General features: G+C 35.4%; 1 protein-coding gene across 1 annotated transcript in view; it reads right to left on the reverse strand.

Annotated features, from left to right (window-relative positions):
* STT3B (STT3B, subunit of the oligosaccharyltransferase complex (catalytic)) overlaps positions 1-21,795 on the reverse strand; it is a 106,741-nt gene that overhangs the window by 10,612 nt on the left and 74,334 nt on the right. The window contains exons 7-14 of the mRNA XM_011985637.1: positions 13,125-13,223; positions 11,303-11,449; positions 10,384-10,432; positions 8,626-8,780; positions 6,176-6,387; positions 4,615-4,802; positions 3,380-3,551; positions 2,347-2,520 (exon numbers count right to left, since the gene is read on the reverse strand). Coding sequence (XP_011841027.1) covers positions 2,347-2,520; positions 3,380-3,551; positions 4,615-4,802; positions 6,176-6,387; positions 8,626-8,780; positions 10,384-10,432; positions 11,303-11,449; positions 13,125-13,223 — 1,196 coding nt within the window. The remainder of the gene's footprint in view (positions 1-2,346; positions 2,521-3,379; positions 3,552-4,614; positions 4,803-6,175; positions 6,388-8,625; positions 8,781-10,383; positions 10,433-11,302; positions 11,450-13,124; positions 13,224-21,795) is intronic.

Below are 21,795 nucleotides of genomic sequence, written 5' to 3' on the forward strand. Positions count from 1 at the left end.
TGAATGCAGAAAGTTATTATGCATTGTTCATAAGACCAAAATATTGGAAACAATCTAAATTCCATCAGTGGGGACAGGTTAAATAAATCACGGCACACATACAAAACATGCAACATACTGTGCAAATGTAAACAAAGGAATGAAGAAGCTCTCCATATTCTAATACAGAAAGATCACCAAGACATATTATGAAGTGAACAGGGTATATAACTTGCTAGAAGTAAAAATCACAAGAAAATAACCAGTGATGACCAGGGACTTTTCCCTCTCTATTTTTAACTGACAAATAAATTTGTGTATATTTATGCTGAAGATCATGTTTTGAAATATGCACTGTGAAATGGCTACATCAATCTAACATATGCATCAATCATATTTATTTTGTTGTAGTGAGAACACTGAAATATCTACTCTCTTAGCAACTTACAAGTATATAATGCATTGTTATTAACTATAGAGGAACTTTCTGGGTTTTTTTTGGGGGGGGTAGACTTGTTTGTATATCCTCTTATACTTTATTTTTGAACCACACAAAGAGGGGTAGACATTTATTGTATATCCTCTTATACTTTACTTTTGAACCATATTACTGTATTATCTATTCATAAAGTTTAAAAATAATTTAAGATGCACAGAAATTTAGGATTTCTGTATATATTCATGTTCAAAGCATACATTTAGAAACAGTGATCTATCACATGTCACAGTTTTAACACTACTAAAGCAAATCCACAAATAAAAACCACACACTGGGAGAATTAAATTTCAGAAGATTAATACAAAGAAATAATGTTTACTAATCAGTTAAGGGAAACATTACAGCATTGACATTTTTGATCAGGGAATCTGAGGCTTTACTTCATCCCCATTACCTGACACCTGCATATATTTTCCCAAGATTCCTTTATTCTGCATCAGTGGCAATTACTCTTATCTTTTGTGCCTTCATCATGTAAAAGCACAATGCTGGATGTCCATCTTAGCTCACAATTTAGTAAAAGAGGTAAGACAGACTCCAATACAAAACAGCAGTGGTTCCCAACCTTTCTGGCACCAGAGACCGGTTTTGTGGAAGGCAATTTTTCCACGGATGGCTGGGGGCTGGTGGTTTCTAGATGAAATTGTTCCCCCTCAGATCATCGGGCATTAGTTAGATTCTCATAAGGAACATGCGCAGTTCACAATAGGGTTTGTGCTCCTATGAAAATCTAACGCTGCCGCTGGTCTGATAGCAGGCAGAGCTCAGGCGGCAATGCTCGCTCACCTGCCCCTCACCTCCTGCTACGTGGCCCAGTTCCTAACAGGCCACGGACCAGTGCTGGTCCGCGGCCTGGGGTCTGGGGACTCCTGCAAAACAGGTACAAATAATTTGGTGATGAGTACAGACGTTGAGTATACCAGAAAAGGGCTTTCAGAGAGGGGACAAGTCTGTGGCAGGGAAAGTATTCCAGGAGAGGAACAGTAAAAACACATGTATCAGGTAAGTCAAGGAAAGAAACCACAAGCAAGTTTCAGGGGCTGGAACATACTGGCAGAGTAGAAAAAGGTGGCAGAAGAACAAGAGACCAGCAAAGGAAGGCAAAACATGAAGAGGTTTACATTCCAAGCTAAGGGGTTTACACTTTATACCAATGTTTTATCAGAGGTTGTCTATTTTGTACCAGTCCCTAGGCGGGGGCTTCAACTACTTTACTATAAATTCTCATTAAATGGCACTACAAATTCATTATCTTTGGCAAAAGATAACCTAGTCTGCCTTGGTCACCATTTTAATTCCAGATCCTAGAACTAGACCTAGTGCTCAAAGCATATTATGTTGAGTGGCTAAAATAACTTGCCCAAGTTGACAGTTTTAGTTTTAACTCATATCTGTCTGGTTTTAAGGTCCCTTCCCTTAATCTACTGACATCTTTTGGGCCTAAAAGTAACATGATCAATTTCATCTTATACTGGGAGGGAGGAAACAAGATAAGGTAAAGATAGCAATTTCAAGGTTACTATCTTATTTCAGGTTTACAAGCATAAGGGTCAGTACTAGAGTGGAAGCAATGGAAATGGAAAGAAAGGGATGACGTGAGAGGCTGTGAAGAGACGTAAAAGAAAGAAGTCTTGGCAAGGGACTGCTTCATAGGGGAGAATGGAAATATTAGTTCCATTTTGAGTTCAAAAAGTTTTAATCTAGGAAATGCCTCTAGTATCTTTAATAAATAGTAAAGTCAGGGTAAGGAACTAATCTGAGGGATAGGATGATGAAACAAATACAATGCAATTATCAGGATCAGAGAATTACTTGGACACAGTACCTGGAATTATCTTTCACATACCTGGAATTATTTAGTTTCTTACCCGAATGTCTTTGGGATGTTCCCCTTCAGCTATCCTAACCATCCAGAGAAACTTGTTGATATCATCACCAGAATAGCCAATAACCCCTCCAAAAATAACCAAAACATAATCTACATCTAGAGTCCTCATGATTTTATACGCTGCTGTTTCATTAGAAGACATAGCTTTTCCCACCTGAAGAATTTAAAAAAAAATGAGAATGTTTTTGATTACTCCCACATTCATAAAAATCAATGTATATTTTTACTACAACATGGAATTCATCAAGAGTTTGTTTTACATGGAATTTTTTTTGCAGAAATGATTTCCTATGAATTCAACAAATGCACTGAAATTTATGAACCTCTCAACTATAACTAATTTATAGTCAAAAATCAGAACACACGTTCTAATATCTTGCTAAATAATTAAGTTCTATGACATTAACATTTCATGATGAAAGCAGGCAAGCTTAGAAGAAACAACTTCTCACAACTGCAGACCAGGGCTGGCCAGTGATCTTGCTAGCACACACATTTCTTCTCCCCAGTCTAGCACACATCTGATAATTAGCTACAACAGTAATACAAATAGAATTCATTTGGTTAAGACTACTCTTTGTATTTAAAATCTTTGAAGTACAAAGAGGTGATTACATTAATCTATGTAGATTAGTTAGTTGTTTAACAGCTAGAGGAACAGTCTGCCTATCCATAAAATACAGTGCATTTACTCTACATATTTGCAAATAATTTTTAGTTTATAACATCAAAAATACAAGCCAAACACTTTAAGTTTCAGATTTTGTCTAATTCTTTAGTAAGCTAAATTTATCATAAAATCTACCAGAAATCAGCCTGTAATTCTGAATGATACTCAGTACCATTCTTAAAAACAAAATAAATAAGCACAACTTGAACTCACTTTATGTGTAAAAAAAGTATTTTGAGAATTCAGCAGAGTACTTTTCATCCACATTTTTCCTAGTCACAAGTGAAGCCTGATTGCTAAAGAGTCAATAGAGATTTTTTAATCTTGTTTATTAAATCCTTACCAGTGCTATGTGGCTGTTATTCCAGGTGTTATTATCCACCAACGTAGTTCTATTAGCCATTCCAGCTATCTGATAGCCATAATCCCACCAAGACATTACTCGTGCATGTTCATCTGTATTTTGCCTTAGCCAAAAGTAAGCTTCTCTAAAATCATCTAAGATATTTCTGGTGCTGAAAAGAATCACAATACTCTTTTAAATGAGATGTCACAAATGTGAAGAGGCTAACTTAAAATCTTGAGGTATTAAACCACTGAATGTGTTCAGATTTTAAGGATGGTAGTTATTAAATAAAAGCTTCTACCGATGAGGAAAAAAACAGTGAAACAATGAAGAGCCAGACTAGTGTTATTCAAACTGTGTGTGTGTGCACAAACCACCTGCATATCTTGTATTAAAAAAAGAAAAAAAGAAAAAAAGAAAAAAAAGCCGATTCTGATTCAGTAGTTCTGGGGTAGGGCTTATTAGTGTACAAGCCTAATAAGCTCCCAAGTGAAACAGTAGTTGAAAGCCATGGCAATACATAAATCAGCTGTTCTTACATTTTAGCTGCATCCGAATCACCTGGGTCTGTTAAGTCACAGACTGCTAGGCCCTAGCCCCAGGTTTCTAATTCTGTAACATTAGGGTGAGGTCAAGAATTTGCATTTCTAACAAGTTTCATGTTAATGATGATGCTGTGCGTATGAAGACCACACATTTGAGAAAAACTGATGTATATGATTATGCATGCAGAAATACTCTGGAGAAGAGCATGAAATACAATGATTACTACCGATGGCACCAAGGTGAAGGAGAGGACAAAGAAAGGTAGATTCAAATACAGAGCTTCACAGAGAGCAGAAGGCAGAGGCTGGCGGGGGCGGGGGAGAGTGCACAGGGATGGTTAACAGGTACGAACACAACAGGGTGATTACAGTAAAAAATAATTTAATTGTATATTTACAAATAACTAAGACTGTAACTTGATCGTTTGTAACTGAAAGGATAAATACTTTAGGGGATGGAAACCCCATTTTACACGTGATTATTACACATGCCTGTACCAAAAGACATAAATAGAATGTACCCCATAAAATATGTATTTACTATGTACTTACAAAAATTAAAAAATTAAAAACAAAAAACAAATGCAGAATCTCACAAACAACATTCCATTTTTAAATTATATCCTTTGAGACAAAGAAAAAGAAGTGTAAGTATAAACTGTTTTTGTATCTGAGTTATTTTCTTACCCATCATGATTGTATGAGGCCAGGACTACACTTGGACTAGAGTAGGCATTGCTTGTGACCCAGGTACAGTGGACAGCAAACATCATCAATAGCATCAGCATCAACATGGTGACAATGCTTTTTATATTAGGACCTAATCCCTCTTCAGTTTTTTCCTGTTCAGTTACATGTTTCCTCACTTTACCTGCCTGAAGATAATTAAAAAATTGGTTAGACAAATTCATTATTTGACTTGCTTCATTAAGACACTCAATGGAAAAAGTTGGGAGACTGTTTATCAATTTAATTCTATGACTCAGAAAATGTATAATCATCAGATATTCTGATGTGGCTGATGGAGTGTTTTCTAAAGTCAAATGTGAATCAGGTTTCCTGGGAATATACCAATCCAGAAACTGGTCATAGAGCAAAATAATTATCTATAGTAAGAAGCTGCTTTCAAACCCAGTTGTCCTTACACTTTAATTAAATACAAAGGAGATTAACCAAACGACCCCATTCTAGTGAAATACTAATATGTAAATTCTTATAAAATCTTAATTCCACATCCTGAAAATGGCAATGCTCAGCTATAATTTTGACCATGTACCATTTTAGTACAGGAAAAAACTGCATTAACAGAATCAGTCTTCCAATTTCCAAATCCTAAAACCAACAGACTTGTTAAAACTACGATTATCTTAAAAAATCAACTTCCCCAACAAAAAAGGGAAGAGAGAATATAAAAAGTCACAATTTCTAAATTTCAAGGCTGGTTAAGAAACCACAAAGCAACAACAAAAAAAATCCAACGATAACAACAAACACAAAAATCAGGAATGTGGGCTTATTAACACAAATCTTGACAAATTAAATTCATCTTACAGAAGGAAAGAATTTCAAAGTTAATACCGATACTGGGAAGTTTAATTTCTTATTGGTATTTTAAAGCCTAGGCAATATTCAAACAGCAAAGTTTAATATGTCATCCAAGACAAGTGCTCCAATTCTTACAAGTCCTTTTCACACTTGCACCAACTGAGAAACTATAGATTAAAAACAAATTACCTTGTATTGGCCGGTTACCGATTGCTAACGAACTGGAGGGTTTTTAAAAAGGCATTTTGCTTCCACCATTTTACTGTTCACCCAACCAAATATCACTTCCAAAATATTTTGGAAGTATGCACTGAGTATGGACCTGAAGAATAAGCACTTGTCTGTCCACACGGTTTCAGAAGGGTTTACAGTGCCAAATGTTATGTAATTTAGTAGAGCATCAAGTTTTTGCTCTCAAAAATGGAAGGGTATATTAACAAGGGTATATATCTTAAGTATTTAGATAACAAATGACCAAAAAGAAGTAAGAATTCCTTCTCTGATTACATTCTATTTTCTAACTCTGGGCTAAAAGACTGACCAGGATTCACATTTTGAGGCAAACAGTGAAGACCAACTAGAAAAGTCATAGTTTGTCAAAATCATCATTTAATAACATTTCTTGGTATGTATAGTTCTTACTGTGGTGGAAAAATTAAGAAAGTACATAGACAATTTAAAGGCCTTACTTCAGATTCCCCACCTTATCATACAAATTTCCTGGATTTCTTTTGTCATCCTCATCACTGCTGTCCTCCACAGGTGGATTTTCCCTTTTCATGTCATCCCCCAAATAGTGCTCAAAAACATTTGAAAAGGCAATTGCAGACAGCATACACACGACTGGAGTCAAAGTCAACATCAGTCGCACCATCACTCCAGCAAAGTAGACAGCACTGATTGCATATAGAGCAACTGCAAAGACAAATTCTCTTACAATATGTCGGAGGGAAAAAGTTCCCAGGAAACTGAACTAGATACTTAAAACCACACTATAAAACCAATCTGGAATTATATAAATGTCTCACAAACGATCTAATTGTTTCTAAATTGATACTACTGACCAACTGATTAATTAGCCACATTTAGAAATTATAGCTAGTGTTCACTAAATAAAATCTACATATCCACAGTTTAGAAAAATGTATATTATTCTAATTTAATTAGTTATGAAGAATTAGACTTAATTCATTATTTGTCAATAACATCATAAAATATCCATAGCTGGCAGAGAAAAACATATCTGTGCATGATATCACCAGGCAAAATAAATATATAGATTTTAAATCTATAAAAAACCAGTGCCAAAATCTGGCATGAAGCCTGCTTTAAAACAAAAACGGGATGAGAAGAACATAAGTTATTAATCAAAGGAGGAACCAGCAAAGTTACTGCCAAGAAACTTAAAAAAATTTTTGAAACAAATTTCCAATAGCCAGAGCTTTCTGGATAACGTGCTAATAACCACAGGAAAAGGCTCTATTTCTGGCTGAAGGTTATGTATGACTTTACAAATTCAGTGAGTCACGTGAGCTCCTATCTTATCTGACGTTAATTTTTTTCTGACTAAAAAGTATATCACATCATATTCTTAACTGTGTATCTCCATGAATTTGTATATATACACACCTGTGTAACTACAACCCATAATGATATAGAACATTTTTATATGTCCTCATGCCTCTTCTCAGTCAATAACTATCCCCTCCCCTACAAAGGAAGGAAACCACTATTTAGACTTCTAAAGAATTAGTATTCTTTATTCTTGAACTTTACAGGAATGTAATCACATAAAAATGTATTGGCTTCTCTTAATTCCCCATCCTGTTCTTTTATTGATTGCTGTGTTGTATTCCACTACAGATATATAAAAATTTATTCATTCTACTGCTGATGACTTTGGAATATTTACCATTAGGGGTTACTGTAGATAAAATTACTAGTGCATTCTTACACATGCCTTCTGGTAGATATATGCACTCACTTATCTTAGATATATACATAGGAATGGGATTACTGAGTCATGAGGTTTAAGTTAAATCTTCTTGAATGATGCAGTATTAACAGGGCCTTATCCAGGGTCCATTAACCTAGAGAAGAATGAGTGTGCCATCCTTTAAACTGAACCCCTACAAGTGCTGTTCTTTCTTTCCTGATTCATATGTCACTCATGGTCCAGGCCCCATAATTGTACAAGTTTCTAGCATTACAAATTACTGACTGGTGTGATCCTGTGCACGTGATAAAGCTTTTCTCAGTTTCAGTTTTTATCTTATACCAAACAACCACGGCATATTTCATGTGTGATTAAATCACATAGAAGCCTTTGATATCTACTTATTTTGTCCACTTGTATTAGAAATATCAAATCCTAAATACTTGGCTTTTAAATATTTTGTATTTCAAGTCTTATTAGTTGGAAATATACAAATCTATCAATGAAGAGGATGTTTACTGAAAGGTGATCCTTATTCTGTTATAAAATGGACTTTGCTCTGAAATCTGGAAGATGAATGTCCCTAAAAGCTTCTTCCTAAATAAAATTTTACTCAGAAAATAAAGTCAAGGCTATTGTCAACAAAGTTAAAATTTTCAGTTCTCAAACACAAACTATAATAACATTAACCTCTCAGAAACCATAATATACTAGTCCTAAATTAAAACAATCAAAATACTTAATACAAAGTCAATGAATTTTTTTTTTTTTTTGAGACAGAGTCTCGCTCTGATTCCCAGGGTGGAGTGCAGTGGCTTGATCTTGACTCACTGCAACCTCTGCCTCCCAGGTTCAAGTAATTCTCCTGCCTCAGTCTCCTGAGTAGCTGGGATTACAGGCATGTGCCACCATGTTTGGCTAATTTTTGTATTTTTAGTAGAGACAAGGTTTCACCATGTTGGCCAGGCTGCTCTCAAACTCCTGACCTCAGGTGATCCACCCGCCTCAGCCTCCCAAAGTGCTGGGATTACAGGCGTGTGCCACCATGCCCGGCCTCTCAATGAATTTTTCTTGGTTAAGCACCTATGCAAAATAAGGGAGAAAATGTATGTCGAATATACAGAGTCAAACAAAGAGAAACAATAATTTAAAGTAAATAATCTCAAAAAGAAAAACAACTATTCCATATCAAAGTATTCATTAAAAACCTCTCTTACCAAATACTCTTTCATCGTTGATATTTTTGATGCAGAACCAAAGGCCTGCTGGGAAGGTACATACAAGAATATGTAGATCAAAGAAGAACGACACCCAAGTCGTAGGTTGATGCTCAGACACTGATGCAATAATTGGAATGTGTATTTTTGCATACCTGGTATTAAAAAAGTTAATATTGTTTACAATTACGTGATAAAACAGTTGTTCCTTTTAGATGAAGAAATCTTGTTTGGTTGTATAAATGGTACCTACTCCCTACCCCTTCTTATTTAAATATACCTTCCAAAGTAACCAGCTATACTGGATATAAACCTGTTTGGTCTATGTTGGTAAAACTAAAACTAATATGCCGTCTGTAAAATTGAGAGAATTATCTAGATCCAGACGTAAGAATGTTGGCTCTGAATTCCAATACAAAAATTTCTGTTCAAATGGCAATTTGTTCTGCAGTTTAAGTCAGCATTTTTCATGTTTGCATCAGTGAGTCTCATTACCTTTTGGAATTATTACTACAGACTGAATATCCTTTATCTGAAATGCTTAGAACCAGCAGTGTTTCAGATTTTAGAATATTTGCATTATACTTATCGGTTCAGCATCTCTAATCTGAAATTCTGAAATGCTTCAATAAACATTTCCTTTCAGCATCATGTTGGTGCTCAAAAAGTTTACGATTTTAGAGCATTTCAGATTTTGAATACTCAACCTGCAGCAGAAATACTTCACCCAATAATTACACCTTACACAAAGACGATGCCTTGCTTGACACAGAGCTAGCACGGAGGCAAGTGAAGGAAATGGAAAGAACTGAAAAAATTATTACTGAAACACTCTGAGATTCTAAAGTAGTCAATTAAAGTTTAGAAATTAAGAATAAATGTAACTGCACAAGTTAACCTAGCAATTTAACCTAATCAGAATAACAGTCTACAACTTGGGTTATCCTTCAAATTCGTTAGTGATTCATAGGCTGAACTCTTGAAGTATGTGTCTAATTGTTAGTTCCAGTCATTCATGCATAATTCGCTCATGTCCTTTAATTAGACCTGGACACAAGTCCTTCTGGTATCACATCAGAAAGCATGTCTGTTCAATAAATTTTTATTGAGCCACCTGGGGAGTAACAAGACAGAACAGCAGAAACAGAGGAGGGGCATAAATTATAATCAATAGATGTTTTCTAATCTCCAGGAAATCATTTTAGAGACAAAAAGTTTTACTGAACTAGTCTAATTCAAAACCAAATGTATTAACTCATTTTCTAACAGCACTCTAGAAAAATCCCACAACAGATATATATTCTCTGTTTCACAGATTTAAAAAACTTAAATCAGATGGTATTAGAAAAAAATTAAACTTTCTTCCTATCTATGGCAATTAAATTATAACATAGTATCCTTAACAATTCTTAAGAATAAAAAATTATTACTAAAGATGAAAATGTTTCATGTTAGGTAAAAGAAAAATCAATCTTTAAATTGCACAAAGTTTACCTAAATATTCTTACAAACAAAACGGAAACAAGGAGTTGCCCATGCAGAACAGAAATACACAATGTACATTTCATACTAAAGGTGCATTCAAAACAGGTATCATAACAAGATAAAATACAAGGAATTTAACATTTACTAAACTAGCATCTTTGGTACTTTAGAAATTTTGCCCAAGAACTGAATGAAGCACTGACAAAAGAGATAAAAACAAAGGAAAAGGGGTATTTCAATAAATACGATGCCAAACAACAGAACTGCACTTACCCAGTGTCCCACAGTGAATAAAACCTGCCGCTCCATGGTGCAATGTAACCTTGGAAGAAAAAACACAGAGGAAATTAATCTGCCTTTTTATTATTTTGTAAATCTCTTATTGCCTTTATGTTTATTGTTAATTACAGATAGACTTAAACTAATGTTCGAAGAATTTCAGTTTGCATTTATAGATGTATTTCGGACAGTTGGCAGTCAGAAAAAATAAGGTAGTGATCAAATAAAAACAATATCCATGGAGAATCCATTTCCAGAGAAACCCACTTGAGATAAAGTTGTACAAAGTTTTCCAATTCTCTTAAGCTTTTAGTTGACTAACAATGCTAAGGCATTAAACAAGACCAGATCATTTAAAAAAAAAAAAGGAGTTGCGGGGGGCAGGGGGAAGGGAGTTTCTAAATGATATAATTCGTATGCCATATCTCACCAGATAAATTCAAAGATGATTTTAAACACTCATGGCTTTTACATTAATTTGACAGAATAAATTTAGAAATAATTTAATTTGTTTCTAAGGACTGGTAAATCAAGGTTAGAGGGTAACTTAGAATCCAGAAGCAGACTGAAACTGATTCTGTTAGTAAACTGCTGAAAAGTAGGGGAGAAAGAAGGAGTGTGTGTGCATGCAAGAGAAAGTGAGCATATAGTAGGTAAATAACAGTTCTGATTTTTTCTTTTTTCTTTTTATAGTTTGGGCCTATTCATCCAGCAAGAGAAGGATGCTTTAAAGTAGATTTATAAGAGCTTGACGCCACAAAATTAAGATACACTGTTCAAAAAAAAAAGAAAAAAGAAAAAGAAAAAAAATCACTTTGTAGTCATACTATTACTCAGATTTTAGAATGTTTGGCTATTATTCTTGTATTGTTTGTACAGACAGTATTCACATCCTACAGGTGATAACACCTACCTGTATAAGTCAAATAGATGACACTAAGGAACACAGCACCTGCAGCTAGTGATACACCCAAAAAGAAAAGGGTCTGGAACTCTTGTTTTGTTAATCGGTCTCTCAGATACTGCAAGAAAGCATAAGCTTGCAGCAACGCAAAGACACCTAATTAAAGAAAAGGGTCATATAATCAATAAAGCAGTTTTCCAAGGCTATTTAAAAACTTTCATTTGAAAGAGCTTCTTTGAATGTCCTGTACCATTCATATCAAAGACTAGTTATTTCATTTAGCCAACATTTCCTTTGTCAAATGACAGCTGCCCAACTAATACATACAAAAAATTCTGTCACTTTTTTTTTGTTTTTAAATGATCAGACTCCTCACACATGTACCAGGCCGAAGGGGGAAAAATTCCCATTTGAGTAACAAGCTCTATTTAACACATTAAGTTCCTCCCTTTTCCCTATATTTTAGGGGGGTTTTCTGGGGTGGAGGGAAGTAATTTTTTAAAATCGTTGAAAAACAATTCTCCAATTTGTTTTGCTGAAGGATACAAAGACTTAGGATCAGGATAATCTTGATATATAGTTACTATTTTTAACTGAGTAATAAGATGTGACCTTAATTACACATTTAGACAAGATTCTAAATTAGCATCAGGGCCAAATTATGGCATCTTGGCATTTGAGAAACCAGCAGAAGCTGGGAAGTCTTTCTCATCTTTTCTGTTTGTTCTCCCCTGAGGCAGGTCATAAAATAATTCTCTGACTTTCCTGTAAGTAGGTTATAAGATCCTCATTCCAGAGGGGTCCTTCTACTACTACCCAGAGGAAAAGATGAAGACACAAGAGATACCAAGAAGAATATGAACAAATAGGCTTTAAGTTCTTCCCAGTCTATTGCCATTAGATCATACTTCTCTTTGTCCAATCTTATTTCTACATGACTGTCCACTCTTCATCAAACCTAAGCATAAAAATACAGTTTCCCTGCCTTTTAAAAATGTTCACTTCTGAAGACTCTTGTGTTATGTAAAATTCATGCTATTCTCTTAATCTGTCTTTTGTTAGAGATAACAATCTTTTCTCCCCTAATTAGTAAATACAAAGGTGAGTGCTAACATATACAAAACTAAAGGAGTAATTGCAAAAACGGATTCTCAAAAAGTACAAAACATGATACAAAACATTAAACATAAAACTCTGTAAGAATCTTCAACCATCTAGAACATTAATTTTAAAAAATAAATTTAATTTTAAGGGTTGTTTTTTAAAAGTCCATTTTACAACGGTTACGTTAAGTATCATCAAAGATTTAGAGTTTAGGAAATGTTGTAATGCATATGTGTAAAGACAGGTGACTGTGTAAACAAAGACATTCTATTCATTATTGTGTACACAACCCTAAATACACATCTCTCCGTGTCTCAAATTACTACTTGGTAAAGAGACGACATCCATTCAGAAATCTAAGTATAACAGTAAGTTAGTGATTCTTAACTATTCTGGGAAGATGGGGATTAATTCAGACTCCACTGAGAATCTGATAATAAACTCTATAGAAACACCATGTCTGAAAGTTATATATTGCTATCTATATAATATCAGTGTACAGATATTACAAATAAAATAACTACCCGCAGACTTCCAATGGGTCATGAACCTTGCAATGAGAATCTCTGATAAAATTTTTATCTACAGATTTCCCATAATTGTGACTCAGATTACTTTGGTTGTCACTGCAACAACTAAAATGATCAAAAACTGTCATGTCTTGGAAGACTGCCAATCACACGTCCACATATTCTTTAGAAGAAGGAAAATACGTATTTTTTCATACCTGCAGCTGCCATGTGTTCACTTGTTCTGATTGGCTGGAATCCCACAAAAGGTATCTGCATGGATAATATTAAACCCACAATGTAGAAAGTGCTATATGCTATAAAGACAAAATAGGAAACAAGGATAATTTACTACTACCATTAATTACCTAAAACATAAAAGTATATGTAAATCCTGTTTTTTAGCAAAGTATTAACTGAACTTAAGAACAGAATCTTGAAATGACTTTTATTAGATGTACATTTGTTAACCATATATTACAGATTGTGAATATTCTATCCATTTTCAAAAAAATTAGTACTGTATTTTGCAGATCATTACAACAGTTTGTGAGACTTGTGTTGCACTCCTTTCCCAGAAATGGAATCAAGTTTGTTTTGATCAACCATTAGTAATCATTAATATGACTCAAGAAGCCAAGTAACATATACATAAAATTAAGTAAATACCAGTCCTACTGGCATTAATCCAAAATACACATGACTTAATACTCATCACCACTGCCAGCATGTGTGAATACCTGCTACTGTCTCAAAAGCTCTCAAGTATTTCCTACCTTTTTATTATCCCATATTACTCTTTGAATAGTACTATGAGTTAAATAAATTCATATGTCCACCAAGTTTTCTGTAAAGAACTAAGTACACAGAAGTCAAGCCATTATATACACCAGCTACTGAATTTAGCATCTAATAAAGGAAACTCACTTCTTTTCACACTAAGTATATTATAGTATTCCCATCAATCTAAATTAAGTTTGTCAATCTAAATGGACAAGGAAACTGGGGAGGGATTTACAGTTTTTGTCAAATACTTGGTTTATATGCACAGACCACTGTTAGGCAACTGATTAGAGAGAAAGTATTTGAAGTCACTGAAACTAAAAATTCAGTAGAAATAAAGATAAAGCCCATCTGAGATAAGTCAATGTAAAAACTACTCCATTTATACAGATTACACACCATTTATACAGATTATACATAACTTAATTATACATCATTTAATGCATACCATTTAATAGTTTTTGGCAAATAAACTACTCTATCAAAAACAAAGATTGGGGGTATATTTAAGAATACACAATACACATATTTGTGTATCCTATACACTGTGTAGCACAGACTACTGCACACACTTTCCTCTTCACTCAACTTAGATGAGAAAGAATACTGATTTGCTTTTAAAAGAAACCCATCTAAAGAAGGTAAGTTATGGGCTACTGGTTCAAATATTAAGTTGCCTCACAATCTATATGATGAGATGACCATAGTGTTAGGAAGACAGTAAGAAGCTCATAAATTTAATATGAAGGACCAAAGTAAGTAAAGTTTTCATTGACCTCAAGCTAATGGAGGACCAGCTGTCTAGAGAAGACAACAGAAGTAATCCATCAGATAATGTTCTTTCCAAACACATTAATGTTGGAATGGAATTACCCTCTATGACATACCCAAATGCAAATGTAATCAAAGTTAAATAAGAATTTCCCCATCACATGACCTGAAATGTCTACAAATTACAAATCAGCCTGTTGAAGCCCTGATAAAGGAGAGTTACAGAGGCAGAAGAAAAAAAAAAAAAGAACCATGCATACTAACGTATAAAGAAAATTAAAAACTGAGAACAAGATCACTATGTAATCCTGAACAACCACTTAACAGCAAAAGCTTCAGTTTCCTCACTATAGAATATGGGTTGGACAAGACTTGTAGATCCCTCCCAACAATTATAAACTAATATTCTATTATCAACAGGCCTTTCAGATATTCAGAGCTGAGAAGTCAAACCCTAGACAAACACAGAACACACAAAGGCACAACGAGAAATTGACTACGCCTGAGAAAACCTTATGTCATTTATGTTTTTATTATAGCTAAGTCCACTTATGTTGAAACACCACAACCACCTCTGAAACTGGATTTCTTTCTTCTAAGTACAAATAAACATTGAATGCTGTAACACTGTCACAGAATTTAGATTCAGTATAAGAAATGATACAAACTGAATGAAAAAGCCCTCTTAAAAAACTGAGGTGAAAGTCACACTACATAATCATTTTAGAGAGAACAATTCAGGGGTATTGAGTACACTCACAAGGTTGTGCAACCACTACTCCTCTATAGTCCCAAAGAATTTTCATTGCCCCAAAACAAAACCCTACACTCATTAAGCTCTTACTACGACACATTCTCTCCTATTTCCGCCCATGCTAACCACAAATCTGCATCTGTCTGTATGGATAACTGGTTCAATCGCAAAGGTAATAGGTGTTGTTTTTGTCTTAAAGTAAAAAGTGAAGAAGTTTCCACCCTATTTATTTCCCTATAAGTCACATTCTCCAGAAATAATCACTAGCAGGTATATGGGTACACAAATATATATTCATACTCATATTCATTCATACTTTCTCTCTCTTCAAATGGAGCCACACTTTGCTTGACAATGTAAAAATTTTAGCAATCACGTTTGGTAACTAAAGATGAAGTTTCCTCTTAGACATTTGCTCAAATTCATTTCCAGGCATATTGGAAAAGAAGAGTAGACCTGACAATACTCTCAATTGAGCACTTTCATGCAACTTCTCAGAGACATTTACTGTCATTAGTAAAGCAGAAAACACTTTATACAGAAGCAAATGTACTGGGGGTTAAGTTAATAATGAGAGTGATGGAGAGTTCAAGAAAAAGAAAGTATCAGGAAATGAAAAAGCCCAGGTGGGACTTTAATTTGTATTATTTGGTAAACATAGGTTAATGCTAAATAAACTAATAGAAACAGACAAGTTTTAGACAGTATTTTACCTTGAAACTTCCTCTATCTCAATTAGTCTCATTCATACCTCCTTACCAGCACCAATGAAACAAATTTGATAAATGTGATATCTGCAACATTCCAAACATAAGCATTTACCTTTAAAAGAACTGGACCCAAGTCCCTATTTTTTACATTTTTTGGATCACTGATCCTGAGATGTTTACATATTGGAGATACATGTTTTATGTGATAGCACTCTTCAGTACACGGATAGACTGTTTGAACATCCCTTATCTAAAATGCTTGGGACCAGACGTTTTTTGGACTTTTGGAATACTTGCATTATACTCAACAGTTGAGCATACCCAAACAGGTGATGCAAAACAGGAAACGCTCCAGTGAACATTTCTTTTGAGCATCAAATTGGCACTCAGAAAGTTTTGGATTTTCAAATTAGGCGTACTCAACCTGTACTTCCAATAAATAAAGTTGAAGATTGCTTGCCAGATAATATGTCAAATACCACAAATACCTTGCTTAATACTGACTGCTGCGCTTGAATTTGTAAAATTACACATATATTGCTATACCTCAATTTAAATCTCATTTATAAATCTACATTTTAAGACACAGAAAATAAGAAATGAGATACATTTGAGTAAAAGAAATGGTGAAGTAACTCAATTCTTAAAAATAAACACAATCTTGGCCAGGTGCGATGGCTCACACCTGTAATCCTAGCACTTTGGGAGGCTGAGGCAGGTGGATCACTTGAGGTTGGGAGTTCGAGACCAGCCTGATCAACATGGAGAAACACTGTCTCTACTAAAAATACAAAAATTAGCTGGGCATGGTGGCATATGCCTGTAATCCCAGCTACTTGGGAGGCTGAGGTACGAGAATCGTTTGAACCGGGGAGGCGGAGGTTGCAGTGAGCCGAGGAGATCGCATTGCACTTCAGCCTGGGCAACAAAAGTGAAACTCTATCTCAAAATAAATAAATAAACACAATCTCCACTGCAAAATGAAAACATATGCTTTTTGCCAGACGTTGTACTATAGCATCTAATACATGTTCAGAAATTACCCCTTCAATTTATGCATTTAAACATTAACTTTAGTATGGTCAATATATTCTAAAAGCAGAAAATCTTGAGATCAATCCTATCCTCTAAGAGTCAGATAAATTGGTAAAAATCAGAGATGTAAACAAATAACCATAATATTAGGAAGGAAGGTCATGTGACATTTGGTGGAGGGTAAGGCTCTATAAAACTTAAGATCTCTTCTCTTCTTGACATGGACAATGAAGAGGTAATTAATGTCTGGTACTGCTCTCTAGTGTTCTCAGAAGACCTCAACAAGACAAACCCACAGCCATCATTCTCTACCAATTCTCCTTCCAATGAACTCTTTAAGAACCCTGACTAAACTACTATATCCATCTATTACAACTTTCTATCCATCCATGTAAACCTACGTTTCTTACCCTTCAAGTTAGAATAAAGCATTCCATCAAACTGGTGAGCTCTAAGGAAATGCATGATACCAATAGTGTTGTAAATCATTTATTACATCATGAAAATGTTACCACACTGCCATCCTGTGGATGCACAGTTACTGGCATTCATTACTGCAGATCATAATTCCAACGTGTGAGAAAAATTGCATAAAAAATTACCATTAGAAAGATATGTATATACATATACACACACACATATTATTATTCTTGTTTATTCTTAACCAAAGAAAATCTCTAATCTGGGACAGATGAATAACAATCTTCTCAAAAGAAGGTAAAGATGTCTACATTCTTGGAAGTATTTTATATCCAAGGGTGGGATGAGACTGATATAGAGAATATACCATAGCCCTTGACTTAATGTGCTCAAGTAAAAGAAAAGGTACTGAAAAATCTGACTCAAATTTAAATGAAATTTTAAATATTGAAGAAGTTTGCTGTTCCCCAAAGCAATCTTTAAGTACCTTCTTTCTGACAAGGCATTATAGCTTAGGTTGACAATACTCTTTACACTTTTAAGTTATCATTATAGTTTTTATGTAAATAAAGTTAGAAAAGGTTATGCAAATACTATATTCCCATTAACTTTAACCCATGTTAAATCACATTAGCATTTCTGAATTGCTTTGCTCTCTCTCAATCAAAATAGTATCAGCCAAAAGAAACACAATGGGTAAATACTTTAAAATTCAACCAATTTTGCTTTATTATAAACAAATATGATTAAAGGCTTATGAAGGCTTTGAATACTAGAGATATTTTACTTCTTTGTAATCACTTTTGGTTAATGTGAACTCTGGTAGATATGCAGGGTAAAGAACAGTAAGAAACATGGATTAAAAAATAAAACAACAAAAAAACACAAAACACTGATTCTTCTTGACCAGCAGAGAGAAGTATATGATTAACTTAACAGGCATACATAATGATAAAAATCATTTCTCTTTTCCAAGGACAATGCTCACTATAAACTATGTTGAGAATGAATCACTGAAACTTTTATTTTACAAACTCCAGACTTGTAAAAGCAGCAAGAAATTACTTGTTCAAAACACTTCAGTAGAGATACTTAATCACAACATTTTTAAAACAGCAAGCGTGGCTGGGTGCAGTGTTTCCCGTCTGTAATCCCAGCACTTTGGGAGTTCAAGACCAGCCTGCCCAACACGGTGAAACCCCATCTCCACTAAAAATACAAAAATCAGCCAGGAGTGGTGGCATACGCCTGTAGTCCCAGCCACTCAGGAGGCTGAGGCAGGCGAACTGCTTGAACCCAGAAGGCAGAGGTTGCAGTTGAGCCAAGATTACACCACTGCACTCCAGCCTGAGTGACAGAGTGAGACTCTGTCTCAAAACAAACAAACCAAAAAACCAAAAACCAAAAAACCAAAAAACAAAAAAAACCAAAAAAACTCAGCAAGTGTATCTTGTACTGATAATTAAAATGAAAAAAATAATATACCAGGAAAAAACAAATCTAAACAAAGTACATCTTGGTTTAAGTTCTACCACGTGGGAACAATTCATTTAATTCTGGCAATGGTTAATGAAATAATATTAAAATATAGTGAAATTACAAATGTACTCTGTGTGTGTGTGTGTGGGTGTGTTTGGAGACTATGAAAAACTCATGGAATATATAATTTTTATGTAACTTAAGAGGTGTTAGGTAATGATCCTCAGTAACTTCTAGAGCTAAGTAGTGACTATACCTAACAAATCAAGAAGCAGTAAAAACCAACTACCGCAAATTTAATTCACTCATAAAGAAGAAAGTGAAACAAACACAAAATAAAAAAAGATTTAAACCACAGGATATCACAAATCCTGTCACCACAAGTCATGCTACCACTGAAAACGTTTCGGTTCTTCTCAACACACCCTTTTCTTTCTTTCTCTCTCTCTCTCTTTCTTTCTTTCTTTCCCCCTTTTCTTTTCTTGAGACAGAGTCTCTTTCTGTAGCCAGGCTGGAGTGCAGTGCTATGATCTCGGCTCACTGCAACCTCCGCCTCCCGGGTTCAAGCAACTGTCCTGTCTCAGCCTCCAGAGTAGCTAGGACTACAGGTGCACGCCACCAAGCCCAGCTAATTTCTGTATTTTAAGTAGAGATGGGGTTTCACCAGGTTGGCCAGGATGGTCTCAATCTCTTGACCTCGTGATCCAATGCGCCTGGCCAACACATCCTTTTCTTAATGTTGACTACTACTATCATTTAACTGATATCACGAAGAATTCATAACTACTTCTATGCAGGAGTTAATTCTTCCGGACTATGAAACACACATGTCTCAATGGGAAGAATAGACCTTTAAAGGAAATCTCACTCAGGTCTATTCTTCAAGATAATAAGAGTACCAAGTGATTTATTACATCTTTTTGGCTTGTAGAACATGAAGACTGTTTCTATTCACTGAAAAAGCCTTTTTGATCAGGCCAATGATTATTGCTACAACATAGGTGAGATCCTTGCTCTAAATATCCCGAGTTTTAATACAAGGAGATACTGGAGGACTAATCCTTGTGAACTACCCAATAAGTCATATCAGCAGCATAGGTGGCGCAACTAATACCATCTTCCTTTTGTGTTTGAACTTTCAGTTGCCCCCAACCCCAATAACCTCTAAAATATCCACTGGCAAAGCTGCAAAAAAGATCCATAAATACCGTAAACCGATCTCAGGAAAATCCCATCTCTTCTCCCCAATAACTAGCTTCAATGCCTGTTACAAACACTCATCTTGAAAACTCACTTTATGTAACCAACACTGAAACTTCTAATTTTAAATGAAAATCTATGGAAAAAATGGCGGGGGGGAGGAGTGTACTTATTATAGTCCCCTGTTTGCCTGTCTGCTCTTGGCTCACTTACCTTGAAGGTACAATAGAAAGTAAAGGCAAAACAATTAATGCAAGTAATATATTCATTCCATCTGTAGAAGAGTAATCTCTTGTCTTGATAAAACTTTATCTGCCACAAACATAAAACTGTACAGTGTCTTATTGTTTTCAATACCTTAGATCAAAACCATCAAAACTACTTGTTTAATTACATACTGAATATCACTGTAAATAATGGGGTGTAATCCCAAATATTTTGTGGCAATAAAACTTAGCTATATTAAATAAAATGCTGCTGGCCACAGTGATTCATGACTGTAATCCCAACACTTTGGAAGGTTGAGGTGGGAGGACCACTTGAGCCCCAGGAGTTCGAGATCACCCTGGGCAACTTGACAAGATCTCCTCTACCATTTCTACAAACAACAACAAACCCGCCCCCCCAAAAAAAACAACAAAAAACAAGAAATCAACATTTTATTTGCTATAAACCCTGTACGTATTTGACTTTTTCAACTATACACACTTATACAATTATATACATTTATATTAGTCTGTTCTCACACTGCTGATAAAGACATACCTCAGACTAGGTAATTTATAAAGAAAAAGAGGTTTAATGCTCACAGTTCCATGTGGCTGAGGAGACCTCACAATCAAGGTGGCATGCAAGAGAGAAATGAAAACCAAGCGAAAGGAGTTTCCCCCTACAAAACCATCAGCTCTTGTGAGAGTTATTATTCACCACCAGGAGAAGAGTATGGGGAAAACCACTCCCATGCATCATTTCCCACCGAGTCTCTCCACAACATGTGGGAATTATGAGAACTGTAATTCAAGATGAGATCTGGGTGGGGACACAGCCAAACCATATATTCTGCCCCGGCACCTCCCAAATCTCATGTCCTCACATTTCAAAACTAATCATGCCTCCCCAATAGTCCCAAAAGTCTTAACTCATTTCAGCATTAACACAAAAGTAAAGAGTCCAAAGTCTTATCCAAGACAAGGTAAGTCCCTTCTGCCTACGAGCCTGTAAAATCAAAAGCAAGTTAGTTACTTCCTAGATACAATGGAGGTACACGCACTGGATAAATAGACCCATCCCAAATGGGAGAAATGGGCCAAAATAAAGGCGCTGAAGATCCCATGCAAGTCCAAAATCCAGTGGGGCAGTCAAATCTTAAAGCTCCAAAATGATCTCCCTTGGCCCCATGTCTCACATCCAGGTCACGCTGATATAAGAGGTGGGTTTCTACGGTCTTGGGCAGCTCTGCCCCTGTGGCTTTACAGGGTACAGCCTCCCTCCTCGCTGCTTTCATGGGCTAGCATTGAGTGTCTGCAGCTTTTCCAGGAGCATGGTGCAAGCTGTCAGTGAATCTACCACTCTGGGGTCTGGAAGACGGCAGCTCTCTTCTCACAGCTCCACTTGGCAGTGCCCCAGTGGGGACTTTGTGCGGAGGCTTCAAGCCCACATTTCCCTTCCCCACTGCCCTAGCAAAGGTTCTCTTTGAGAGCTGCCCCACCCCTCCAGCAAACTTCTACCTGGACATCC

Source organism: Mandrillus leucophaeus, unplaced genomic scaffold, assembly GCF_000951045.1.
Source record: "Mandrillus leucophaeus isolate KB7577 unplaced genomic scaffold, Mleu.le_1.0 Scaffold107, whole genome shotgun sequence".
NCBI lineage: Eukaryota > Metazoa > Chordata > Mammalia > Primates > Cercopithecidae > Mandrillus > Mandrillus leucophaeus.